Source organism: Sycon ciliatum, chromosome 3 (genome assembly GCF_964019385.1).
Source record: "Sycon ciliatum chromosome 3, ocSycCili1.1, whole genome shotgun sequence".
NCBI classification, from domain to species: Eukaryota; Metazoa; Porifera; class Calcarea; order Leucosolenida; family Sycettidae; genus Sycon; species Sycon ciliatum.
The window spans coordinates 16,056,727-16,081,817 of NC_088645.1; the positions used below are offsets into that span (position 1 = coordinate 16,056,727).

Sequence of the window (25,091 nt, forward strand, 5' to 3'; positions counted from 1 at the left end):
AGACTGAGCTGCATACTATTAATTTTACCAGTCACCATGTGTATGCAGTGTAGTGTAGTGTAGTGTAGTGCAGTGCAGTGCAGTGCAGTGCAGTGTAGTGTAGTGTAGTGTAGTGTAGTGTAGTGTAGTGTAGTGTAGTGATGTGAACGGGGTTGGTGTAGTGTTCATGGTAACACCTTTCTATGGTGCACTGCACTGCCTATTCACCAATTCAATTTTTGATTCCCTTGCCTGGACCTCTGCTGGTGTGTTGTTGTATGGACATCAAGCTTTTGCCGAGCTGTCGGTCTGTCTGTCTATTTGTGTATGTGTGTGTATGTGTGTGTGTGTGTGTGTGTGTGTGTGTTTCTGTATGTCTGTGTCTGTGTGTCCGTGTGGTTTTGTACTAATCCTGTGCTTAGATTGCTTGTAGCTGTGTGTGCCGAGCGGGTCTGACCAGGAATGCTCAAGGTGCGTGCGTGGACTGCAGTGGCATAGTGTGTCATCCCCAGGCTACGTGCGTCATTGCACAACGCGAAAGAGACTGCACTACGTCCAGCGTTGTGACGTATTGTACGGTATGTAATTCTTATCCACCAGTTGTCTTTGTCTTGTTCATATTCATGACATAATTATGCTCTACTGTGACCTGTGCCATTGGACTATGCCATGTTGCACGTTTGACCAGATGCTCAGTTCTACAGTGGACAGTATGCCAAGGCTATGAAGTGCAGTATGCTGTAGACTGTAGAGCAATGCAATGTTAGTGTGAAAGGTCAGACTTGGCGTGTACCGAACTGTGCGCAGTTGTGATCACCATCCCGGCATGCATTGCCTGCAACAGTGTATTGAATGGATCACCACTGTATGCCTCACTGTAGTGATTTGGTCACCTCTGTATACAACGCTATATTGATCGGGTCACCACTGTATGTAACAGTGCATTGATCAGGGCACCACTGTATGTAACAGTGTACAGTGTATTGATTGGGTCACCACCGTGTCTTCACAAATAGGACAAATTTGCTTCACAGGTGCATACATCGACATTGGGTGTACTAACGATACAGAAATGAACGCTGTTCGTGTTAGCCCTATCTACGGACAGCTAGCTGCCTTTCATGTTTTTCACACAATTCCACTTCACTGCTGGTACAGTGAAACCTGTCAGTAAGACGACCACTCAAGGGACCTTCAAAACATGGTCTCTGTTACCGGGTGGTCTCCTTATCCAGGGTCATTTGACTGGAAATTGCATCCTTTGATCCGAGTTTCAGTGGTCCTCAAGGACAGGTGATCACCTTTTACAAGTGGTCGCTTTGACAGGTTTTGCTGTACAAGTATTGGTCATGCTTGGCACGATTCAGTTTTGACTACCGTGTCAGGAGATTCTTGGAGAAAGAACTTGTAGAGACTGCTGAATAGTGATCGGCATGGCGATATTGTATACATGTACACAGTTTGGTGTGATGATCGGCACTGCTGCCGAGCTGCATAGTGTACAGCACTAGACCATACGGCTGTGCAACAGATATCCATACTGTGTGCAGCACTAGACCATGCAGCTGTGCAACAGATATCCATACTGTGTGCAGCACTAGACCATGCAGCTGTGCACCGTATCCACATTGTGTGCAGCACTGTGCCCACCAGTGCTGGTGGAGGCAGGAAGGAGGTGTTGATGTGGATGTATGTGTGCGCGGGTGTGTGCATGTGTGTGCACGCTACGCATGTGTATGTGCATGTGTGAATGTATGTATGTGTGTTGTTTGTATGTTCCCAGTGCAATGTAGGATATGCAGGTAACGGTATCGTCTGTGGACTAGATGGAGATCTTGATGGTATACCCAATGAGAACATTTCCTGTTCTGGACCAGAGTGTATGGCCGTAAGTATGACACAGTTTTCTTATCTGGATCCTTCAAAACTAGTCTCTTCCTGTGTACGCATCCATCAAATCTAGCTCTCTCTCTCTCTCATTCTCTCTCTCCTCTCTCTCTTTCTCTCTCTCTCATTCTCTCTCTCTCTCTCTCTCTCTCTCTCTCTCTCTCTCTCTCTCTCTCTCTCTCTCCAACGACGCTTGGGTCCATGGCGGGGCCGCGTGTTGGTGCCCTCCGCAAACAGGATCTGCTTTGGCAACCTGGTTTTGTCCATCCTTGCGAGGTGACCAAGCCATCGCAGGCGATTTGCACGAACACACACACACACACACACACACACACACACACACACACACACACACACACACACACACTCTCTCTCTCTCTCTCTCTCTCTCTCCCTCGTCACTGAGTAACTATCCCTAGTTTGAACTTCTTTGCTTTCACCGCATGGTATAGGTGCATGATTGTTACTGATACATGACGTACATGTATATAAATGTGTTGCTACAGGACAACTGCCCAGAGTTCCCAAACAGTGCTCAAGAGGATATTGATGGTGATGGCATGGGAAATGTCTGTGATGATGATATTGATGGTGATGAGTTGACCAACAATCCACTACGGGTAAGTAGGTGAAAGGCTGTATGCAGCTCCATCAGGTACTTTGAACTGGGGATATTTGGGTTAAGGCAGCTCCATCTACTTTAAACTTGGGATATTTGGGTTAAGGTAGGCCAAATATATGGCTTAAAAGTATTACGTAAAATCTACATCTTGACTCTGGCCAAGCTAGTTTCACTCTTCTGCTGTATTTGCATGGCGGAATTATGGGTAATTGGCACACAACGCTGCCACCTGCATAATTATAGCAGGCAGGTGCTTGTGACCTGCAGTGCCTTCATAAAAAGATAATCATCATGCTTTTGGCCATAAATGGGTCAACCCTTCAGTTTTTTTAAAGATATTGTGCAGTCCCTTATGCAATGCACTTCCAATTATGTTTTGAAAGGCTGTTTCTCCATGAAGCAAATCGTAACAAGAATAGGATTTTGGCCCGGTTTTGCCCCCAAGAGCACTGAATTGGGAAACAACATGTCATAAACCAAATACGGGAGCTCACCAGAGCTAGAGATCATCTTTGTATGAATGGAGAGAATCGCAGAAATGATAAAGGCACAACGTTCCAGTAGGGCAAGGAAATCAGGTGTCAAAAGATCAGCTCCATTCGGGGCTATTGGGGAATTATTGGTGAGCGCAAAGTACTGCGAGTGTGCAAGTTCAGCCCTCACCAAAGCTGCACAAAACGTCACTGACCTGTTTGTCAACGGTCGCGCTCATTGACCAATCAGCGTACACCGAATGTACCAAAATTCTCGAACTTACCGTAATTCCTTGGTTCATACGGTATAGTTTCCGAAGATTATTTATCGACCTACGCCTTCATTCAATAGATACCGACAGATTGTCCGCTTCAAAATTTTCGATTTGATGACTGTTTGGCCGAAAATTACCTCCGAAACCGGCCTCCACTTTTGTCACTTTTGTCACTTCTGGTGGACAGCATCGCAATTCGGAAGCGGAGAAGGGATAGCCAGTGAAAAAAGAAAAACAACGCGGTATTGGTTGTCAAGATCGACTAAGAAATGAATTCAATAGACCAGTTTCCATGCTGCGCCCTCGTTGCGTGAGTGCGAAAGGGATCAAAAGGATTCTTTCACGACAAAACGAAATTAACAACAACTACGCGCTGTGCTTTTTGCAGTGCGGTAGACCTGCACGTGTGTCTACGGGTAGCGCGGCCAGCCGCCATGTTCTCAAAATGGAGGTCAACACTTTTGAAATCTGCGTAGACAATGGCGAGGGCTGAAGTATTAGCCCTACATCATGTGGAAAACATTACATCATCCTATAACATGATTGTATCTATGAAACATTCCATCGTTCTACGACATGTATGTATGTAAGTGCATGTGACCATAATGACTGGTTGTTTGTTTGTGTTGATCTCTGCAGGATGCTTGTATATTCACCCCCTTACCTCCCGGTGTTACCCAGCGCTTGTCAGACACAGACACGTTTGGTGACAGTTGTGACAATTGCCCCACTATCTCCAATGAAGACCAGAGTGATATAGATGGTGATACAGTAGGAGATGTTTGTGACGATGATATTGATGGTGATGGTACGTGCTGAGCTTATATTAAGTAGTAGTAGCAGTAGTAGATATTGTGTCAAGTAGCGCTATATGTGTAGAGTAGGTTTTAGACATACCATGCGGCTCCGGTATGGCTTGCCCCTGGATGGCGTTCCCCTTTCTTGTGTCTGTGGGAAAGACATAATGAGTCAGCATGCATTGACTTGCCCCAGTGGAGGATACCGCAAAGCAACAGTATAATGAACTGTGAGACCTGCTTGCTGATGCCCTCACGGTGTTGCTTGCGAAGTGGAGGTGTAACCTCCCCCGAGATGTGGACAGGGAATGATCGAAGACATTGTTGGCATATTGAATTGTTGACTGTACCCTCTGTACAAATATGATATGCACTTAGTTGCATGATGCACTATCTGGCGGCAATGGCGGAAGGCTCTAATGTCCTTACACTCAGAGATGCATAACCAGTTGATCAGGTCCTCGAATGTATGATGCTCATCACTGTGCAAACCAAACCTGCTGCGTGCCATGGTGGAAAGCGGAACAGTAGCATCTGAATACTCGCATCTGAGTGGACTTCCATGTTTATGTCTGCGCTCTCTTATCTGGGTGTTCATCATTATGTCAAGGGTAGACAGGGTAAGATCTGTTAGGATGTTTTACCTAATTTGTTGGACTTTTGCGTTGGTTTGGCTAATATGGCGGCTGCAGGTCTTTTGAATGGAGATGACAATTGTCCCAATAGCAACAATACAAATCAAGCAGATGGTGACCAGGATGGAGTTGGGGATGTATGTGATAACTGTCCACTCACTCCCAACAGCAATCAGGTGAGGAGACTTCAGGGCCGGAGGAAGGAGTTTGGGAGTGGTCCGGACAACCTTTGAGGGGGTCCGGGGGACCTCGTTAGAAATATATAAAATTCACATGAAATAGAGCGAATTTGGGCTTAAGGCTCCAGAAAATGCAGAAAATTATAGTAAAAGAACACAAACACAACTTTTTTTATCCATATCCTGAGCTACTTCGAAGCACATCACACGTCGGCAGTACAGACGAGTCATGTACCTCTGGATTTTTTTACATCGGCTTTGCACGAATCACATGGACCATCCAGCTGGGAAAGTGGTCCGGCCATGGCCGGACCAGCCTGACCGGTTCCGCCGGCCCTGGACTTGATAAGCAATCATTTCCGCAGGCTTCTCAAAGCTTCTTGGCCCACCATTGCCCACATGCTCATCTGGCTTTTGAGATACAGGATTACTGTGAATTCTGCCTTTCCACTTGCTAGGATAACTAAGCCAATGTAGGCTGATTACTTTTTCTGTGTGTACAGAGAAATCATGTGCTGACATGATTGTGTGTGTGTGTGTATATGTGTGTGTGTATGTGTGTGTGTGTGTGTGTGTGTGTGTGTGTGTGTGTGTGTGTGTGTGTGTGTGTGTGTGTGTCTGTGTCTGTGTGCGTGTGTGTGTGTGTGTGTGTGTGTGTGTGTGTGTGTGTGTGTGCTTGTGTGCATATGTACAACTGTCAGGCTGATTTTGACAACGATGGCCGAGGAGATGTCTGTGATGATCCCAATGACAGGTATGTTTTAGGTGCATTTGGAGAAACGCTCTATTTTTGGACACTTGGCTACATTTAAATTCATTTGTGACATTATCGGGTAAGGCATGAGCCTGGGCATTTTATTAAATTTAACGGCGCCAATTTTTCCTCCATTTGCGAAGTGGCTGACATTCTTGTTGGCTGACATAGGTATGAGACGAGAAGCTGCAATCTTATACGAACTCCTCAGAAATCCTTTGGTAACGCATACAAGTTTTCATTGTTTTGTGGAATAAGCCTACCTTTCCTATGTAGCTGTCACGAATCGAGCCTGCTGCTGCTGCTGCTGCTGTTGCTGCTTCCACTGCTGCTACCACTGCTGATGCTGCTGCTGCTACCACTGCTGATGCTGCTGCTGCTTCCATTGCTGCTGCTGCTTCTGCTGCTACCACTGCTGCTGCTGCTGCTGCTGCTGCTGCTGCTGCTACCACTGCTGCTGCTGCTGCTGCTGCTGCTACCACTGCTGCTGCTGATGATGATGATGCTGCCATCATGCTGACACCCTGACTGGACAACACCCTGGTGTGAATAAATCGAGCTGTGACAACTTGAACTCCAACAGTGCATGTACTATGTTCAATGTCATGGTTTATGGATGCGCACATGCGAGCATCCATGTGTGTGTCTGTGTATGCATCCACGTGCGTTTCTGTGGGTGCACATTCGAAAGGTTTGTGCTGTAGACCAGGCTAAGATGATGTTGGACATTTTCAGGCTTCGAGGCTGTTGAGTGCTGCAATGCCAACACAAGTTGCTAAGGCTTCACCTGTTCTATTGTGATCATGAATTTTGTGTGTTATGCCTAAGCTACATAATGTGTACCTTTTATTATGTTTGTGTATTTCTAATTCAGAGATGATGATGGTATTAAGGATCAGTTTGACAACTGTCCTGATGTGCCCAATGCTCCACAAATTGACACAGATGGCGATAACATTGGTGAGTAGTTGTCTTTTTTGACAGTGTTGTTACTGCTTCTGCTGCTGATGCACAGTACCGCTGCTGCTACTGCCACTGTCGTTGCTGCTGCTACTGCCATTGTTGCATCTTCCACCGCTGCCGCCTCTGCCTTTACCGCCACTGCTATTTCCGTTACCACTGCTAGCACTTCCACAGCTGCTGTTACCGCCGCTGTCACCTCTGCCGCTAATGCTAGTGCTGCTTCTACTGCTGCCGCTATAATCCACTACTTGATCACCACCATTGTCGCTACGTCCACTGCTGCTGCCACCTCTGTTGCCACTACCCCCCCCCCCCCCCCACTGCCAACGCTGCCGCTCTCCTGCTGTTGTTATCACTGTTGCAGCAGCAAGTCAGGTGTTCTGGAAGTATTTAAGTTGCAATAGCGGACTTGGAATGTACAGCTGTGCGATGTAGACGGGGCTAAACTGGTGTTGGATAATTCTACACGGAGACTGTGAAACAACTGAATGGCTCCAAGTGTACTGCTATGATTATCAGTGTTTTCAGTGATCACTTTACTGCTGTTAACCAAGGTCAACGATCAACCTGTCCACTGCACAAAATAGTTCTTGGGTTGTGTCAATGCCGGATTCAGCCATGGGCTCACACTAATTATTGTACTCTATTGGGGGCATGCACCTTGCTGGCAGTACAGATGTACTGTTGTTTGAAGACTGCAATCCTATCTCTCCCCCCGGTACAGTGTTGGGGAAGCTACACAGTTCAAAGTGGTCATATACGTTACACACGTCTCCACTAGTTGAGGGAATGGAAAAGGCATAATTATATCACTTATCATTTTTGACTTGGACATTGAATTCGAAGAATGCGGCTGCTTCTTGTTCCTAACAACTATATTCTCAGTATCGCATTGTTGACTAAAGGGTGTGTTTGTGTGCTTCTGTGCTTCAGGCGATGCGTGTGATAGTGACATTGATGGCGATGGGGTATTGAACAATGTGGACAACTGCTTGCTCATTGCTAATCCTGCTCAAGTTGATATTAACAGTGAGTTTCTAGCGGGATAATTTCATAATGATGATCCGTGTGTCTCTGTGTTTGTCGGGGGGGGGGGGGGAGGATTCTACATGACTGTGTGCGTGCTACGAAAGTGTGGGGACTATACTTGATGGTTGGTACACCGAAAACTATGGAGGTTTATGCTTGATGGGGGTGGGGAAGACTTTGTCTGGTGATCATTTAAATAGACATTTTCACGATATTAACATGATTTCTTAGGAGAGGAATGCCCTCTAGTCCTCTCCTTCCTTGAGAAGAAAGAATGTCATTGGTGTTCTTGTTGTTTCTATATTCAGGTAACGGCCGTGGAGATGTATGCGATACTGACTTTGATGGCGATGGTACTATTGATTGTGAGGACTCTTGTCCGCAGGATGCTAATGTCGGAGCACTGAATCTCTGCAACTTACAACAGTTCAATATTGATCCGCTTCGTAGAGAACAGACTGAAGCCGTGTGGCGCTCATCCCCGACTGTGAGTGCACGCGATGACTGCTTCTGCTACTGATACCATTTCTGTTCCTGCTGGTCATGCTATTGTTGTTGCAGCTGCTGTAGCTGTCACTGCCGCTATTGCTGCTGCTGCTGCTGCCGCTATTGCTTCTGCTGTTGCTGCTGCTGCTGGTGGTATCGCCCCCTCCGGCACCGCTGCTGCTGCCGGTTTCGCCGCCTTTCTCTCTTTCTCCCTCTCTCTCTCTCTCTCTCTCTCTCTCTCTCTCTCTCTCTCACACACACACACACACACATGCATGTCCCCACACCACCACTGCCGCCACCACCATCACCACCACCACCACCACCACCATCACCACCACTACCCATAAACCTCCTCTCTTACCCACTCATTGTCTCTGTTTCTCTTGCTTTGTGTGTTACAGTGCAGGGAGGTTGTTCAGAGTCTGAATGCTGATCCAAGTGTTGTAGTATGTAAGTAGTCTTTTCAGCATCAACTTGATTCTCCTATATTTCATGGCAATGCTATCCAATTATGGTACATGTATACTCCTCTCTAATGTCCTCCTGATTATGATTCTCTCATGACTGCCTCAAGTCCCCAGGCACAGGTCAACCATTTCTCGTTCCTGAATTTCTTCTGCCTTGGCTCTTGAGGTTTGCAGTATTCATGTAATACTGCAGTTGTACATTGAGCTGACAACAGCTCTGTCTCGAGGTTTGCAGTATGCTGCAGTTGTACATTGAGCTGACACCAGCTCTGTCTCGAGCTATTGCCAAGGACACATACATGTATGCACTTGCGAGTTGCAAAAAGTGGAACCTCAAGTCTGCTTCCTCTCTCGCTCGCTCTCTGCCTGTCTCTCTGCATCTATCTGTGTCTGTCTGTCTGTATCTCTGTATCTGTATGTGTCTCTGTCTGTCTGTCTGTCTCTCTCTCTCTCTCTCTCTCTCTCTCTCTCTCTCTCTCTCTCTTTCTTTCTCTCTCTCTCCTCTCCTCCCCCCTCTCTCTCTCTCTCTCTCTCTCTCTCTCTCTCTCTCTCCCTCTCTCCCTCTCCAAGAAACCTACCTGACCGTATGAGACTGTGATCATTTGTGAGGGCATGTAAGGATGCAACTAGAAATTATATTTTAGTCCGCAAGGGGACATAGCATGCTTGTGTGTGTGTGTGTGTGTGTGTGTGTGTGTGTGTGTGTGTATGTGTGTGTGTCTGTGTGTGTGTGTGTGTGTGTGTGTGTGTGTGTGTGTGTGTGTGTGTATGTGTGTGTGTCTGGGTGTGTGTGTCTGGGTGTGTGTGTGTGTGTGTGTGTGTGTGTGTGTGTGTTTGTGCATGTATATGCTCCTAATGCCCAGCACAACAGCGTTTCTCCAGTATTATCTTCGAAGGTGGTATCTATGTAGCCTCGGACCCAGTCAACCAAGATGATGATTTTGTCGGTATTGTCTTCTCCTTCCAAAGTACTAATCGTTTTTACATCCTGCACTGGAAGCGAGGAGAACAACCTACATTCACAGATGATCCATTCAGAGGATTCAACTTTCCTGGCATTCAGTTGAAGGTAAGAAATACTTCTCTGGCAATGAAATGTCTTCCTTCCACCTGGCCCACATATTGGGTGACATGGAGTCCTACGAAAATCGTCCAAATTGGTGCAAAACCACCTAGTGTAAATGTGGCTGTTGTACAGTTCTGCATATCTATGACGATACGGGCAAGACTATGATTGGACAACACGGTCAAACTATAATTCAGGGATGCATAGCAGCGTACCACACAACTTGCGCAGCTCTGAAGATACGAAGATCAAATGGAGGGGAAGCTAAGCGAACATAAACCTTGCAAAACCGTATTGTCCATTGGTCTTGCCAGTATCGTCATCGACATTCATGTACTTCAAAGTACATCCGCAAATGTTCTCCAAAGCTGAGACTTTCAGCTTGTGCTTGTCTTGGTTGCACTCACCTTCCCCTCCTATGTTAGTACTGCACATATAGCATAGAGCCTGTTCAATCATATTTTTCTTATCCAGCCTGCCTGGTTACGAGTACAGTCGTCCCTCTCTAATCCGGCACTTGTTTATCCGGAACCCTTGCCAACCGGCGCACTTTCTGACGAAACCGATTTTTTTCGTTCAATTCCTACATCTTAATCCGGCACTTGAATTCCGCCTCCGGCAGTGACTTTTTGAAACGAATCGCTCAAACTGCACGTAGTTTGATTTCATAATCCGGCAGTCGTAAATCGCGTACCGTACAGGTGCACTCCTTGCCAGGCCAGGCTAGGCTTGTCCAGGAGACAACGGCAGTCAACCATACTTTCTTATTTTTATTTAGCAAGGAGTAGTGTCCTGCCAATTTTCAGGTGTGTGTGTGTGTGTGTGCGTGTGTGTGCAAGCGTACATGTGAACATGTTCTCTGTTTTACTTTATCACTGTGTATATTCCCGGAGAACAATTGAGAATATAAAGCCGTGCACCAAATACTTGGGTCGACACGAAAAAACCCTGCGTTTTGACATACATATGATACATGCATGCAATTGGGTAGGGCCGGGTCAGAGGGCAGGATTTCTTAATCCAGCACCCTCGTTAATCCAGCAGAAAATGCCGTAGCAAAAGGTGCCGGATTAGAGAGGGACGACTGTACTTCCCATATCTTGGAAATATCCCTAACTCTGAATCACATACGGTTGATGGGTACCCAAAAATTGAGGAAAGAGTAGTAATATTTCCACTTGAACCTACCCCCCCCCCCCCCCCCCCGGTAGACCGATGTACCCGTGAACCTGAGGAGGTCCGGATAAGACTCATTAAGAGTGGACATGTACACACAAAAGGCACAAAAGAGGTTTGTTGAGTTGTCGCAACTCCGAGTTTCTTGCTCTGTGCAATAATCGGCCAAGCAATCATCAGATATTTCTTGTATATATGTAGGACTCAGTGACCAGTCAAGGCCCCGTGACCAATCACGGTCCCCGTGACCAGTCAAACAGTCACAAACCCCCCATGACCAGTCACAAATTAGTTTACCAGTCACAATGCCTCATGACCAGTCACAAATCACCATACATGTACATGTGTAAAGTACACAGTTCGTGACTGCTCGCAGGGTGCTTCGTACTGCAGGATTTGTTGTGGAAACTATAATTCCCTATGACCGGTCACAGAATACAGTTTTGACCACTATAATTCCATGCGAACAGTTACATGCGGAATGTACAGTTGTGACCACTCTTTCTCTGTGAGTAGTCACAGGCAGAATATAGGTATTTCTGTATTACAAGAGAGATTGGAGGCTTTGTCACAACTCTGAGCTTCACGTATTACTACGATCGTCAGGCAACTGAGGGCTCCTAAACGGGCAGCCTGAACATAATGGGGGGCAAAGTGGGAAATTCTGAGGGGTATCATAGGCGACGGGTATTATAGTGCAAGAGTCAGGTGCAGGCGTGAAGTTGCCAAGTCTTCAGACTCGGGGCTATGCAGCAGCAGTTCCAGCGTGAATGACATAGAATAGAGCTGGGGACCACACATGCCCACACCATTACACACACATACACCCACACTCTCTCCCATTTCTCACATACACCCACACGCGCGCGCACACACATACACACACTCATTCTCTAAATCTCTCTCTCTCACACACACACGCACATATGTCATTCATTCTCTACATCACACACACACACACACACCTGGCTTGGTGTACAGCTGCCAAATGCTTAGCCACGCCGCCCCCGAGACAGGGGGAGAGTAGAAGAGAGAGTTTGAGACACACACACACACACACACCTGGCCTGGTGTACAGCTGCCAAATGCTTGGCCACGCCGCCCCCGAGACAGGGGGAGAGTAGAAGAGAGAGAGTTTGAGACACACACACACACACATACACACACACACACATACACACACACACACACACACATTCTCTAAATCTCACACACACTCACACACACATTCTCTCTCTCTCACACACACACTCTCTTTCTCACGCATGCACACACACACACACACACACACACACACACACACACACACACACACAAATAGGCAGCGGGACTACCAGCTAGATTCACTTGACCTTGCGGACAAAGTTACGGAGGTAGAACTTGTTTTCATGACGACACTTGGACACAAGTACTTCTGTATTATTATTTTATCTCTTTTCAACCAATCCACAAGCCAAGAAGAGATGCGTAGACGGAAGAACCGTACTCTTGGTGATACTGATCGCAAACATGATTAATTCCTCCAGGCCATTGAGCACCCAATTCTAAACCTTATCTAAGCAAAGCAGCATGCCAGTTCAAGAACATCTCGTCAGACATACATATCGATACATGTCTGGTGCACTCTCATTACAAGCAGGCATCGCAGGCTACATTCGCACCAGCAATCAAAAGAAGTTGAAGTGAGTGAATATTTCTATAAAATTAATAATTGGAAGACAAATGAAGGTGTGGAGGATCGCCCAAAAACACTGACAAGGAGACAGTAAACGGTACACAGTACTCGTATGCATGTACTTATACACGTTATAGCAGCACAACGAGAAAGACCATGATGCATAATGTTGCATCAATAAATTTTACAGAGTTATTTTGGGAGTAGAAATGAAGATGTGTTCGAAGCAGTAAACTGCGTAAGCACTACGTTGAGCCAGAATATTGAAATACAGTTTCCTGCAGTCAAAACAAGACACTCACACTTCTCTGGTCTAGTTCGCCATTCTTATCGATAAACATGACTTGATTTAATTTCTTACGATGGTTCTTGAGAATGGATCAATGATGTCTTGAATAGATGTCTTCCTGAACGACTTCAACTGAGAGGCAGTTTCAGTTTCAACAAGCTGGACATTGATTTTCTGTGGAGTCTTCCACAAGAAAGACAGAGCTACACACACGAAGGTGCTTGATGTACTCAGTACCTTCTTGGAAATGAACATATTTTCATTTCCATCTTCATTATATTTTCGTCTCTGCATCGTCGACGATGTCCACTTCTGACTCCGTAATCTTGTCACCCATCCTCTCCAAAAACACAAATCGAGTGCTGCTTGCATGCTGGATCAGTTGAAGTCAGTCTCTGCTCTAGCAAGATCGGCATGCAAAAATTACATGACTGAAAATATTCCGAAATAGCTTTTCTGAGCGACGAAGTTTGTTCTTCAAATATGATGAATAGCACAACCTAATAGCCAGAACGTCCTCTCAAAAGAGATTCTATCTGAAGCCTGCAAGATTTTCGACCACCCTTCGTTTTGGAGAGGAGCCCACACACACCAGACTCGAGCTACAAGTAAACTACGCGGAGATCGAGAGTTGATCGAAATCTTTCTTGCTCACTTCTGAAACATGTGAAGGAAAAAAGTATGCTGAACGCGTGAATGCCCACAGTTGAGTCGTAATATTTTGACGTGGATCCTGTGACCGTTCACAGAGAAAGTCGCGGCTGTTTCTGACTGGTCATCGGGATTCAAACTGGTGTGTGACTTTATGATTGCTCTTCGGGGATGTGTGACTGTTTGATTGGTCACGGGGATCGTGATCGGTCATCGAGACGTGACTGCTCACTGAGTCCTACATATATGTTGGTTTCAGTCTTGGGATTTCAGGAGTATCATCGTGTTGCCAGCTGGGCAGTTCGATAGCCAATTGGGACATCTTTCAAAATTAATTTTTGAATCTCTCTCCAATCTCCCAGAGAGACCCAAGTGTCCAGTTTCTGGAAGTGAGCAAGTGCGTTGTGTATGTGTGTATGTGTGCATGTGTATGTATGTGTGCACGCACTTGTATGTGTGCATGTGCATGCTTGGGTGTACGTACATACATGATACATGTGTGGGTGTGTTCACGTGAATTTTGTAACACCTACAGCTTGTCAACTCCAGCACCGGAATCAACAACACATTCTTACGTTATGCACTGTGGCACCACTTGGATATTGAGGGAGAGGTAGGTGTATGCTGTGTTTTAATGCAACATGGCTGCCATGTTGTGAATGCTGTGTTTTAATGCAACATGGCTGCCATGTTGTGAATGCTGTGTTGTAATGCAACATGGCTGCCATGTTGTGAATGCTGTGTTGTAATGCAACATGGCTGACATGTTGTGAATGCTGTGTTGTAATGCAACATGGCTGACATGTTGTGAATGCTGTGTTGTAATGCAACATGGCTGCCATGTTGTGAATGCTGTGTTGTAATGCAACATGGCTGCCATGTTGTGAATGCTGTGTTTTAATGCAACATGGCTGCCATGTTGTGAATGCTGTGTTGTAATGCAACATGGCTGCCATGTTGTGAATGCTGTGTTGTAATGCAACATGGCTGACATGTTGTGAATGCTGTGTTGTAATGCAACATGGCTGACATGTTGTGAATGCTGTGTTGTAATGCAACATGGCTGCCATGTTGTGAATGCTGTGTTGTAATGCAACATGGCTGCCATGTTGTGAATGCTGTGTTGTAATGCAACATGGCTGACATGTTGTGAATGCTGTGTTGTAATGCAACATGGCTGCCATGTTGTGAATGCTGTGTTGTAATGCAACATGGCTGACATGTTGTGAATGCTGTGTTGTAATGCAACATGGCTGCCATGTTGTGAATGCTGTGTTGTAATGCAACATGGCTGACATGTTGTGAATGCTGTGTTGTAATGCAACATGGCTGCCATGTTGTGAATGCTGTGTTGTAATGCAACATGGCTGACATGTTGTGAATGCTGTGTTGTAATGCAACATGGCTGCCATGTTGTGAATGCTGTGTTGTAATGCAACATGGCTGACATGTTGTGAATGCTGTGTTGTAATGCAACATGGCTGCCATGTTGTGAATGCTGTGTTGTAATGCAACATGGCTGACATGTTGTGAATGCTGTGTTGTAATGCAACATGGCTGCCATGTTGTGAATGCTGTGTTGTAATGCAACATGGCTGACATGTTGTGAATGCTGTGTTGTAATGCAACATGGCTGCCATGTTGTGAATGCTGTGTTGTAATGCAACATGGCTGACATGTTGTGAATGCTGTGTTGTAATGCAACATGGCTGCCATGTTGTGAATGCTGTGTTGTAATGCAACATGGCTGCCATGTTGTGAATGCTGTGTTGTAATGCAACATGGCTGCCATGTTGTGAATGCTGTGTTGTAATGCAACATGGCTGACATGTTGTGAATGCTGTGTTGTAATGCAACATGGCTGCCATGTTGTGAATGCTGTGTTGTAATGCAACATGGCTGCCATGTTGTGAATGCTGTGTTGTAATGCAACATGGCTGCCATGTTGTGAATGCTGTGTTGTAATGCAACATGGCTGCCATGTTGTGAATGGTAGAGACTATACAACTACAGTAACTGTTGCACTCCGTGAATTTGACCGACAGTGCATATTTGGCGCCCTCAACGTGCACGGCCCTTGACACCCTGGAAGTGGCACGAATGCGGCTGCACATTGTACATGTACGAATACATGTACAGTGATGTAACCGGAACTGGTTCAGGGTGCCAGCTTTGCGCTTTTGGTCAGATTTCACGGAGCGCAGCTGTATTAGTACAGAGAACATTGCCAAAATGACTGTGCGACAGCGGTGAGCGTGTTTACCAACACAACATATCAGCAGGGTGCTTACCAGGTTTCACGGCGCGCTGAAATAAGCGATTTTGGTCAGGGTGCAGTTTTTCAAGGTAACGCTTGATTGCTGTTAGCTGTGTTTGATTCTATTTCATTTTGTGTAGCCAAGAACTTGGTGGGGCTATGTGCGGTGGAAGTTGAAAATATATTATTGCCTCCTCGTATGTTATTTAAATACTAGTACTTTGCTGTCAGACTTGCAACTTCTATCAGCATCTGATAAAATGAGATGCGCTCTGATAAAGGGTATAGTATTGGAAAGGTGTTTGCTTCCCACACAGGAGCTCGCACGTTCTCGCCGACTTGACTTGACACTTGACTGACTCACGACTGCCATCCAAAGTACTCGAGAAGCCCATCAAACCTTCGACTCGGCAAACCTGCAAGAAAGCACCAAGCACCACTCCCCGCTCAATACACTGTGTTTCGGCGCATTCACCCCTCATCAGTGCAAGTCATGATAAGTAATTCACAGGGATAATGTAGTTCTTACATAATATTATGAGTTTTGTCCTTGTCTTGTCTTCCACATCTAGACAACCGTGTTGTGGGAGCATATTAACCGTACATCTACAGCCAGCCGAGTGAACGATGAGTTTGGATGGAGGCCCGATACGGCGTATCGATTCCGTGTAGAACATGATACGTCTCAGGGAAGAATTGAGTAAGTAACTAATTCATGTGGAAGACTAATGACATGCTCATAGTAGCCATCAACCAGGGTAGTGCTTGCTCCATGTTAGAAGCAAATTTCTTCATGGACGTACATTGTACTCTTGTTCGTTCGGCTTGAGCTAAGTGCACATGCACATGTTGCACTCATTTTCAGCCAAGTGTGTGCTCCGTTGCTGGATTTGCAGGCTACTGTTCTCCAACTGAATATCTGATAGGCTGTCATAGATATATTGTGTACAAGCAGTCTATAGAGGTTAAGTGATTACGTCATCGGTTGAGATGCAAAGTCGCGGACTCGCGATACAGCGCTGCACTTGCACTAGCCACACATGCATCATACATAGCGCACATAGGCGAATCTCCTGACTCAAGCTGCATACTGAGCACCCATGAGCAGTTCTGCTGATTCAGCCAATGAAATCATTCGCATAACCTCTATGCCTGCTGCTGCTGCTGCTGCTGCTGCTGCTGCTGCTGCTGCTGCTGCTGCTGCTGTTGTTGTTGTCGTCGCTGGTGGTGGTGTCGTTCTTGTCATTCTTGTCGCTGTCCTGTTATTGTAATGGCCACTCAGGTATTCCTATGTTCTTTTTTCTTGCTGTCTCATTGTCTCATTGGCTTTAGAAATAGCATTGTATTTTGCTATTTGATATGTGTTCTTTCTGTAGAGTGACAATTTTTGAGGGATCCAGAGTGTTTGCTTCGTCAGGGCCAATTTACAACAGTTTCTTGACTGGAGGGCGCATCGGCTTCTACGATTATTCCCAAGCCCGAGCTATCTTCTCTGACTTGCGTATCCGGTGCAGTGGACCGTAAGAAAGGAAGGATAGAATGCGCTTGTTTTTGCTTTGAGCACTGAAGTAGGTTTGGCAGGAACTGTAATATGTGTGGCAGTGACTGTGATAAAGAGTTGTAAGGTAATGGCTGAAAGGGTATTGACAATGTCAAGGTGCTTTTCTATGTTTCTTGCAACAGTACAAAAATATTAAAATTCCCTTTCATAGGCTAACGCCCGTACCTCAGTCAATGTGAGCCGTATTTTGACTTCACAGCACTTTAAAAGCTGCTGTTTTGAAACCAACACCAGATTGGGATGTGGCATGCTATCTCATTCTTAGAAGTAGATTTGCGTTGAGTGAAAATTCTCATTTCCTTGTCAATCAATAATCAGCTTTCTTTTCCTCTGACTAACTCACTGACTTACTTTTGCATAGTTGTATACTCGCTACAGTTAAATGTTGCGGAGGTCGGAGGTGTATTGCAAGTACTTACTGTTGTGCAATGTATCTACTGTTGTGCAATGCTGTGTAATGCTGTGTAATGCTGTTGCTGTCGCTATTTACACAGGTCAAACTATGCTCTTTCATTCGATGGTGCTGACAGTGGTGTGCAGCTGCCAGCGTATTCACAATTGTTTGATAGGACTCTCAGGTATGTCTCGCCACTGGCAGCCATCAGGCTTGATAACAGGCTTGATTTGTTGACATGCTCTCCTAGTGATAGTTTGCTGCCAAGCATCATTAGTACTGTGTGGTATGCTGCTGTGTGGGTACGGGGCTGTGTGGCATGCTGCTGTGTGGTATGGGGCTGTGTGGCATGGGGCTGTGTGGCATGGGGCCGTGTGAGACGGGGCCGTGTGGGATGGAGCTGTGTGGTATGCTGCTGTGTGGTAGGGGGCTGTGTGGTATGCTGCTGTCGGCATGGGGCTGTGCGATATGCTGCTGTGTGGTATGCTGCTGTGTGCTATGGGGCTGTGTGGCATGCTGCTGTGCGGTACGCTGCTGTGCCGCATGGGGCTGTGCGGTATGCTGCTGTGCGGTATGCTGCTGTGGGGTATGCTGCTGTCTGGCATGGGGCTGTGTGTTATGTTGCTGTGTGGTATGGGGCTGTATGACATAGGGCTGTATGGCATGGGGCTGTATGGTATGTTGCTACTGTTATTGGTCATAGTGTACTGATAGCCATGACGTTTGTGAGGTAGTGTGCTGATGGAATCTTATGTACTCTCATTCCACATAAACTAACAGACTACACCGACAGACATAGACATAGTCAGCAACAGTATACGTGATGGGTAGTTTGCCGTAACACGTTGATCCGATTTTAGAGAATATTCAGGTTATGCCGTTAAGCGAAAACCGAGTACGGAACATCTGGAAAGAGAAATGCATGAAATGGGATGTAACAAACGGACTAATACACTGCGTGAATGCATGAAGTGGACAACTTGAGACTATCAGGCTAGTTAATGTGGACCAAACTAACCAGCAGACTGAGGCACTAATGAGGAAAGACGGAGTGTATAACCCCAAGTGGCAACAAAGAGCTATGGAACTATCATGGCCAAAAACATGATAACATAGTTGGGTGATGGCAAGATCAGTAAAAGAATAAACGGACTCCAGCAACGCAAACATCACAAGAAAATTAAATATGTTCACGAGAAATCATGTGTTCCTCAGTTTGTCGCTGCATTCCGCCAGTGAGAGAGTTGTGCGTATCTGCTCATTGCTACACTGCTACATCCTATTTTCTGTTCTGTCAATCTCTTACAGCTTCACGGTAGACTTAAATGTGTACCCAACCAACACGAGGGAATCTATCATCTTTGGTAGTGATGCTCCGTCAACGCTGCGGGGTCTCTTCATCTCAAGCAACATGTAAGTAAATACTGCGTAGAGTCAATGCAGCCAGGACTGTCACAGCAGCTGGATCGACCTGGGCAGTTAGGGCAGCCACTGCATCCACTGCAGCCACGATCAGGGCAGCCAATGTCAACATGTGCATACATGTGTGTGTATGTGTGTGTGTGTGTGTTTGTGTGCGTGTGCGTGCATGCATTTATATTTGTGTGTGCATGTGTGTTTCGTTGCAATGATTCATGCTTCTTTCTTCCTTCTGTTCTTCGGTTAGGCGTGTAACAGCCCGATGGGATGTGACGTCCGTAACATCATCCCAGCCTCTGCCACTCAACACCTGGAGTAGAGTGTCTATGTCGTATGATGCAAGTAAGCCATCCCTCTACTTATTCATCCATTCACTCACTCACTCATCAATGCAGCCACCCTCCATCCATATTCATCCACTCACCAACCAGCCATCTAACCTCTATCCATCCTTCACTCATTCACTGATCCATCTATACGTTACCCATCCATCCCTCCATTTACTCATCTAGTCACCTGTCTTGCTACCCATCCACCCACCCATCGTTCCGTCCGTCCGTCCAACCATAAACCCATACGTACACGCATGTATACATGTATAGGATAATATTGATTGTAAGAAAGTTTTTCAAACTGATCAGTCGGGGAAGTGAACTGCCTAAAAAGTCAAAAAATACCAAGCCCAGCAGAACTTGAACCCGGGGCATTGCTTGTCATGAGCAATGCTCTTACCATCTGAGGTATGGGTTTAAGTGCCGCTAGGGTTAACCGGTTGTTAGCGGCCATCGTGAGTTCCCTTTGGGAACGGACACGATATTTACTTTTTTATGGGTTTAATTCCCTGACAGTGATCATTTGAATTTGAAGTTCTCCCAATAACATTCCATATAAGACTAGTAGTGTCTACAGCTGCCAAAAGAGTGCTCACCATGGCAACAGGGAGGGAGCAGTAACACAGCAGTAACACTGTAGTGAAAGAGAAACGGTGAACCAAAAGAAATAAGTTCTTGCTCTGAGTTACGTGCTCTAGCATTCATCAGAAAACTAAATAATTATGACATACCGTATTTTAGCAAATAGTAGGCCGGTGTACTATTTTTTCAAACTCGTCCTAACCCGGCCTTATAATTGAGGATGGTCTTGTATTCGAGGATGGTCTTTTATTTTATTCTTTCAATCCAGTTTGACCCCGGTCTTCTATTTTTCGCAGAGCGTGATGGCGGAATCACAAGAAATCAGAAGATGTGCCACACATCGTGACACATGCCACGTGTACTTGCAGTTTTGTACAAAATGGCAGCCGTCGCACTGCGCATGCACAGTCGTAAGACTCATTTAGTAGGCCCGGTCTTCTAATCGGAGACGGTCTTGTATTTTTTCAATCGCCCCTGCCCCGGCCTTGTATTCGATGAAGGCCTTGTATGCGAGGACGGCCTTTTATTTGCGGAAATACAGTATGAACTACTCTTGACCAGTATGCATGTATGCCTGTATGTGTGTGCATGGTGTGTGTGTGTGTGTGTGTGTGTGTGTGTGTGTGTGTGTGTATGTGTGTGTGAGGGGGTCGTATGTGTGTGTGTGTGTGTGTGTGTGTGTGTGTGTGCGTGTGCGTGCGTGTGCGTGTGTGTGTGCATGTGTATGTGTGTACATGTATGTGTGTATGTTCACATGTGTGTGCGCATGTGTGTGGCTGCATACGTCTGTATATATTTTTGAAGGTACATCTCAACTGTCCCTACGCATGAACTGTCAATTGGTTGGTTCAACAACTCTATCAAATGCTGTAAGACTTACTTCAGACATACATGTATCACACTTTGCTGAAGCTGATCTTCAGACATACTAGTGCATGCATTAAAATACGGTAACACTAGTCTTCAGACATTCAACGTACATGTACTACACTAAGATGAAAGTGGTCAAAGTAGCTATAGATGAACCTCAGGAATCTGTCCGTTTTCCAATCAAGCTATTACAGTGGTCCAAATTTGGAGGTGAATATTTTCATGTGACTGTGTACAATATTCACTAGTTGAGGGAATGGAAAAGGGAAAAGTCTGAAAAAAAACTGTCACCACCAGTACTCGAACCTAGGGATTTTCCCATGAGGCCAGTGATGCCCTAACTAGTGAGCTATGATGTAGCTGTTTATACTAGTAATAAGTACTAGTGTTTATACTAGTAATAAGTACTAGTATGTACTTCAAAGAATCTTTTATGTGCATTATTGGGTACTGTAAATGCCATTATTCTCACGAGGCGCATATATAACGATTTCCCAAAATTGACTAGTTTATGTGTACCAAAGGTAACGATTCTCACTTTTTCTCAACGCTCAATAGGACAGTATATGTATCGATTTCTGTATAACGATTACTATTTTAACAACAGATTTCTCCTCGTTAAGTCGTTAGAGTTAGCACTTCGTTATAATTATGGCTTTTACAATAAGCCTTGTGCAGGAGGTTAGATGGTACCGTAGGGCTTGTGAGCGCGTCTATAATCACTGACAGCAACATTCCCTACGCCAGATGGGAACCAGTCCCGCTCCAGGGCGCAGCGCATGAGCTCTCATCGTCAGTTGCTGGTCATCCATGGCCAGTTTTGCAACTGGAGACAGGTTTATGGGCAAGCAGGAGATGGGCTTATGTATGTATTTACTTGGAAGTATGATGAATGTGTGCGTATAATGTGTTTGTATAATGTGTGTGTATGTGTGTAACTGTGTGCCCCCTTGTACCTGTTCAGGTTATCTCCGAAGCATCCCAGACGCTGTATCTTGCTTATACCCCCAGTGATCTGAATAATCGTTTCACAGGACGTCTTGATAATGTAAGTACCAGGTGAATGCTACGTGAATTGCGATAAACTCATAGTGAGTTATGTTGAGTCATCGAAAGTCCCATGTCTCCACACTCACCGTGACAAGCCACGCACGAGGTAGGTGGAGAAGACATCAATTTTATTGGGGGAAACAATGGGGGGGGGGGAGGGAGAGAGACAGAGCGACGAACGACTATCTTACGGGAACGCAGGAAGCTACAGGGTGCAGGCCAGCTGGAGAAAGGATTTGTGAGGAAATGTACTCTCCATTCATGTGTAAATTGAAACAGGTTTCATTGACTCAAAACACCCGGTTGGATATAGCCTTAACGTTTTCATGGAGTCTGGTTTATCTTAGCGTGTTCATGAAATGTGTGTTTCTCCCATTTTAGTGGTTTGTTGACTGATATTTTCTCTGGTCATGTATGTGTACGGTGTAGGTTGGTATCTGGAACAGCGACATCTTTTCATTGTCTGGCCAGTTCTGCGACCCACCAGCATCTCTTCTCAGCGCATCAGCTGTTGCTTATTACCGCGCTAACTCTGGCCAGGGGCGCACACTGGTCGATGATGCTGGTAATGAGCACGCTACTCTTGTTGGCACCGCCATGTGGGTCCCGGTAAGTATTGATGCCACCACCAATAACACTGTTGCAACATCGCTGCATTATTCCTGCAACATTGTTGCAACATTGCTGTAATATTGTTGTAACATTTCTGCAACAAAGTTACAACACTGTTGCAACATTGCTGCGGCAATGCATTTCATCTTCAATGAGCGACGCGGAGATATTATCTTCTTTCTTTTTTTTCTCGCATGGCCCCTGCTGGTATGTACCATGCGGATGTCTGCAAAAACCTTGCACGGTGTGAGACATTGCCAAGAGATGTAAATCATGCATGAATGGGTGACTGAAAATGATCACATGGCTCTTCCTGAGGTATAGGTGACTTCTACCGACTCACGATTTCATTCCATTGCCACATTGCTTAGAGGATTCCATGTACCCGAAAACAACCTGGAAAGCAACGATCCAGTAGCAACAGCTCGCTTACGTTCTCTAAGGTCCGTTTGTGGTACATTGACTATGCCATAAAACGATGCTAGCTGGTGCTATATGTCACAGGTATACAGATGGAGCGTGAAAGCAAGAGTTTGGCATGGGCATGCGTATGTACCTTCTCTATGTCAGTATGTATGTCCTGTAAGTCACAGTGTCTCAGGGCCGGCGCCACTGGTGCGGCCGATACGGCCATGGCCGTAACAAAAAAACAACAAAAAAATCCCAAAACGTCGGTCCACGTGGCCGTGGAACGTCGAAAACCGTGGAGAAAAAGTTTCAATGTATGATTTTGTACAGGGAGTCGCCCAGAGTGCAGGATTTGCCATCTAAATTCCCAAAAAATTCTGAGGGACGACCCCCAGACCCCCCATAAAGATGGCCCTTCCGCCGCACCGCTCCGCGGAAGCTGCCTCCGGCCCTGTATCTGAGCCGCTTTTCTTCTCGCACTAGATGCTTGAACTGACCAATCATGTTTTGTTTGTTGTGTGTTGGCTGTGCAGGGTGATTTGTTGCCTTGTTCCATCTGCACTGTCTAGACCGTGGACTGTACTGTGTGCAGTCGCTAAAGTACTGGCTGTCGAGTATTCGCCAAACCTCACGTGAAAACAGTGTTAGCTTCTAAAGCAGACCTGCTGCAATGTGTGCAGTGTAGTGCACTTCCTAGTTTACTAATCTTCTGTCTCTTTGGTTATGCTGTAACTGTTACTGCAAAGTATCAGTAATTAGTGTATCAGTTGTATAGGTGAATGTTTGATCTTGCTGTATAATAGTAGCAGTACAACAATCTTTCAAGTTTACTGATGTTTAGTCATTGCCATCTTGGTCTGTGGGTTGTTGATATGTACTCGGTGCTCAAACTGCTCTTCTTTTTCTTCTTCACCCTATTCCACTACTGATATTCAGCTGACTTGCACTGTAATGCCGAACTGCAGTCACGGCAGTGCGGCATGCATTATAGTGGTGTGACGACATAGCATAATTATAGTATGTGACGATGTCACGTCATACCTACATGTATGTGCCAACACGCCTGCATGACTGTATGTGTGACGGCCTGTGTGACTGTTTGTGTGACTGCCTGTGTGACTGCATGACGGCATGACCATGCTGGCTGGTAACAAACTGTACTGATGGAAGCAGGGAATATCAAAATACCCATATGACCACTGCCTGGATGTAACTGTGTGGTGTAAACACTGCCTACGTGTAGATATAACTGTATGGAAGTGTGAAACTGCCATACAAGTACTTGTAAATGTCATAGTCTATAGTGTCTGCTGGATAGCAGCGAGGCAGATTGGAGAGTTGGGCAGAGTCAGCAAAAGGAGACAATACATTGCTGCTACGGTTAACATATTTGCCGACATATGTTTTGTTTGTAGCCACTTGAAGTGCATGTTGGAGGTCTCCAGACCTTTTCAGGTGGATGTTGCTCGCTGCTAGTCCAGATGATACTGCTGCTGCCACCGTAAAACATGGCCGGTCTATGCTACCCTTCTCATCTTGAGAGAAATACCCGGCTAGACTGTGACTGAGTGAATTATCATTCGCGTGTACTGCTTACGCTCGCATTATCAAGTATGTAGGCCATCTCACTATTAAAAATATTTTGCCACAACAGCAACCCACACATGCGAGGAGCATTGCAAAATAAATGATGTCAACTTGAAATTCTACCGCGGGACAGCATGCTGGAGTTGCACGCTGCTCCCAAGGTTATGACTATATTCTTGCCGATATTACTGCTGCCCAGTCTTGCTAAGTACCACAGCAGTACAGTATTACAGTTAGTCTCCTAAGGGCACCTAGTTATAGCTAGCAGCTCGTGCTTCTACCCAACAACTAATCAGCATAGGCCAGAACCACCGGCAGCTGTGAAATGGTTCATAGTGTTACTTGTATAGCTACATGTGTCCAATGTGTGTTCAATGTATATTGAGCCTTGGGTATGCGCTCACTGTACCACCATCAAGAGTATATAATAAGCCCCCAAGACTGCAAGAGTGTGCAACTCCTGATACCCTTTCTATGAGGTTCGCCAACGGTGTGGTGTAGTGTCCCAGTTGTACCGCGCGTATGCAACTCGCCAGCATAACCATTGCAGATATTCAGATTGCCCGCACGCTCTCCTTAGTTGTACGTAGTACAAAACGTACCTGAGACACGT

General features: G+C 45.8%; 1 protein-coding gene across 3 annotated transcripts in view; it reads left to right on the forward strand.

Moving 5' to 3' along the window:
* The window catches only part of LOC135811555 (cartilage oligomeric matrix protein-like), a 40,804-nt gene extending 16,869 nt beyond the window's left edge, over positions 1-23,935 (forward strand). For all 3 annotated transcript variants that reach the window (XM_065324785.1, XM_065324786.1, XM_065324787.1), the window contains 21 exons: positions 402-557; positions 1,763-1,867; positions 2,373-2,486; positions 3,876-4,044; positions 4,726-4,844; positions 5,549-5,601; positions 6,476-6,561; positions 7,498-7,593; positions 7,902-8,080; positions 8,484-8,532; positions 9,413-9,618; positions 13,942-14,019; positions 16,236-16,363; positions 17,040-17,183; positions 17,719-17,802; positions 18,927-19,031; positions 19,285-19,379; positions 20,756-20,820; positions 21,786-21,869; positions 22,301-22,480; positions 23,425-23,935. In XM_065324785.1, the coding sequence (XP_065180857.1) occupies positions 402-557; positions 1,763-1,867; positions 2,373-2,486; positions 3,876-4,044; positions 4,726-4,844; positions 5,549-5,601; positions 6,476-6,561; positions 7,498-7,593; positions 7,902-8,080; positions 8,484-8,532; positions 9,413-9,618; positions 13,942-14,019; positions 16,236-16,363; positions 17,040-17,183; positions 17,719-17,802; positions 18,927-19,031; positions 19,285-19,379; positions 20,756-20,820; positions 21,786-21,869; positions 22,301-22,480; positions 23,425-23,460 (2,331 nt within the window). In that variant the 3' untranslated portion in view covers positions 23,461-23,935. The remainder of the gene's footprint in view (positions 1-401; positions 558-1,762; positions 1,868-2,372; positions 2,487-3,875; positions 4,045-4,725; positions 4,845-5,548; positions 5,602-6,475; positions 6,562-7,497; positions 7,594-7,901; positions 8,081-8,483; positions 8,533-9,412; positions 9,619-13,941; positions 14,020-16,235; positions 16,364-17,039; positions 17,184-17,718; positions 17,803-18,926; positions 19,032-19,284; positions 19,380-20,755; positions 20,821-21,785; positions 21,870-22,300; positions 22,481-23,424) is intronic.
* Positions 23,936-25,091: the final 1,156 nt, after the last annotated feature.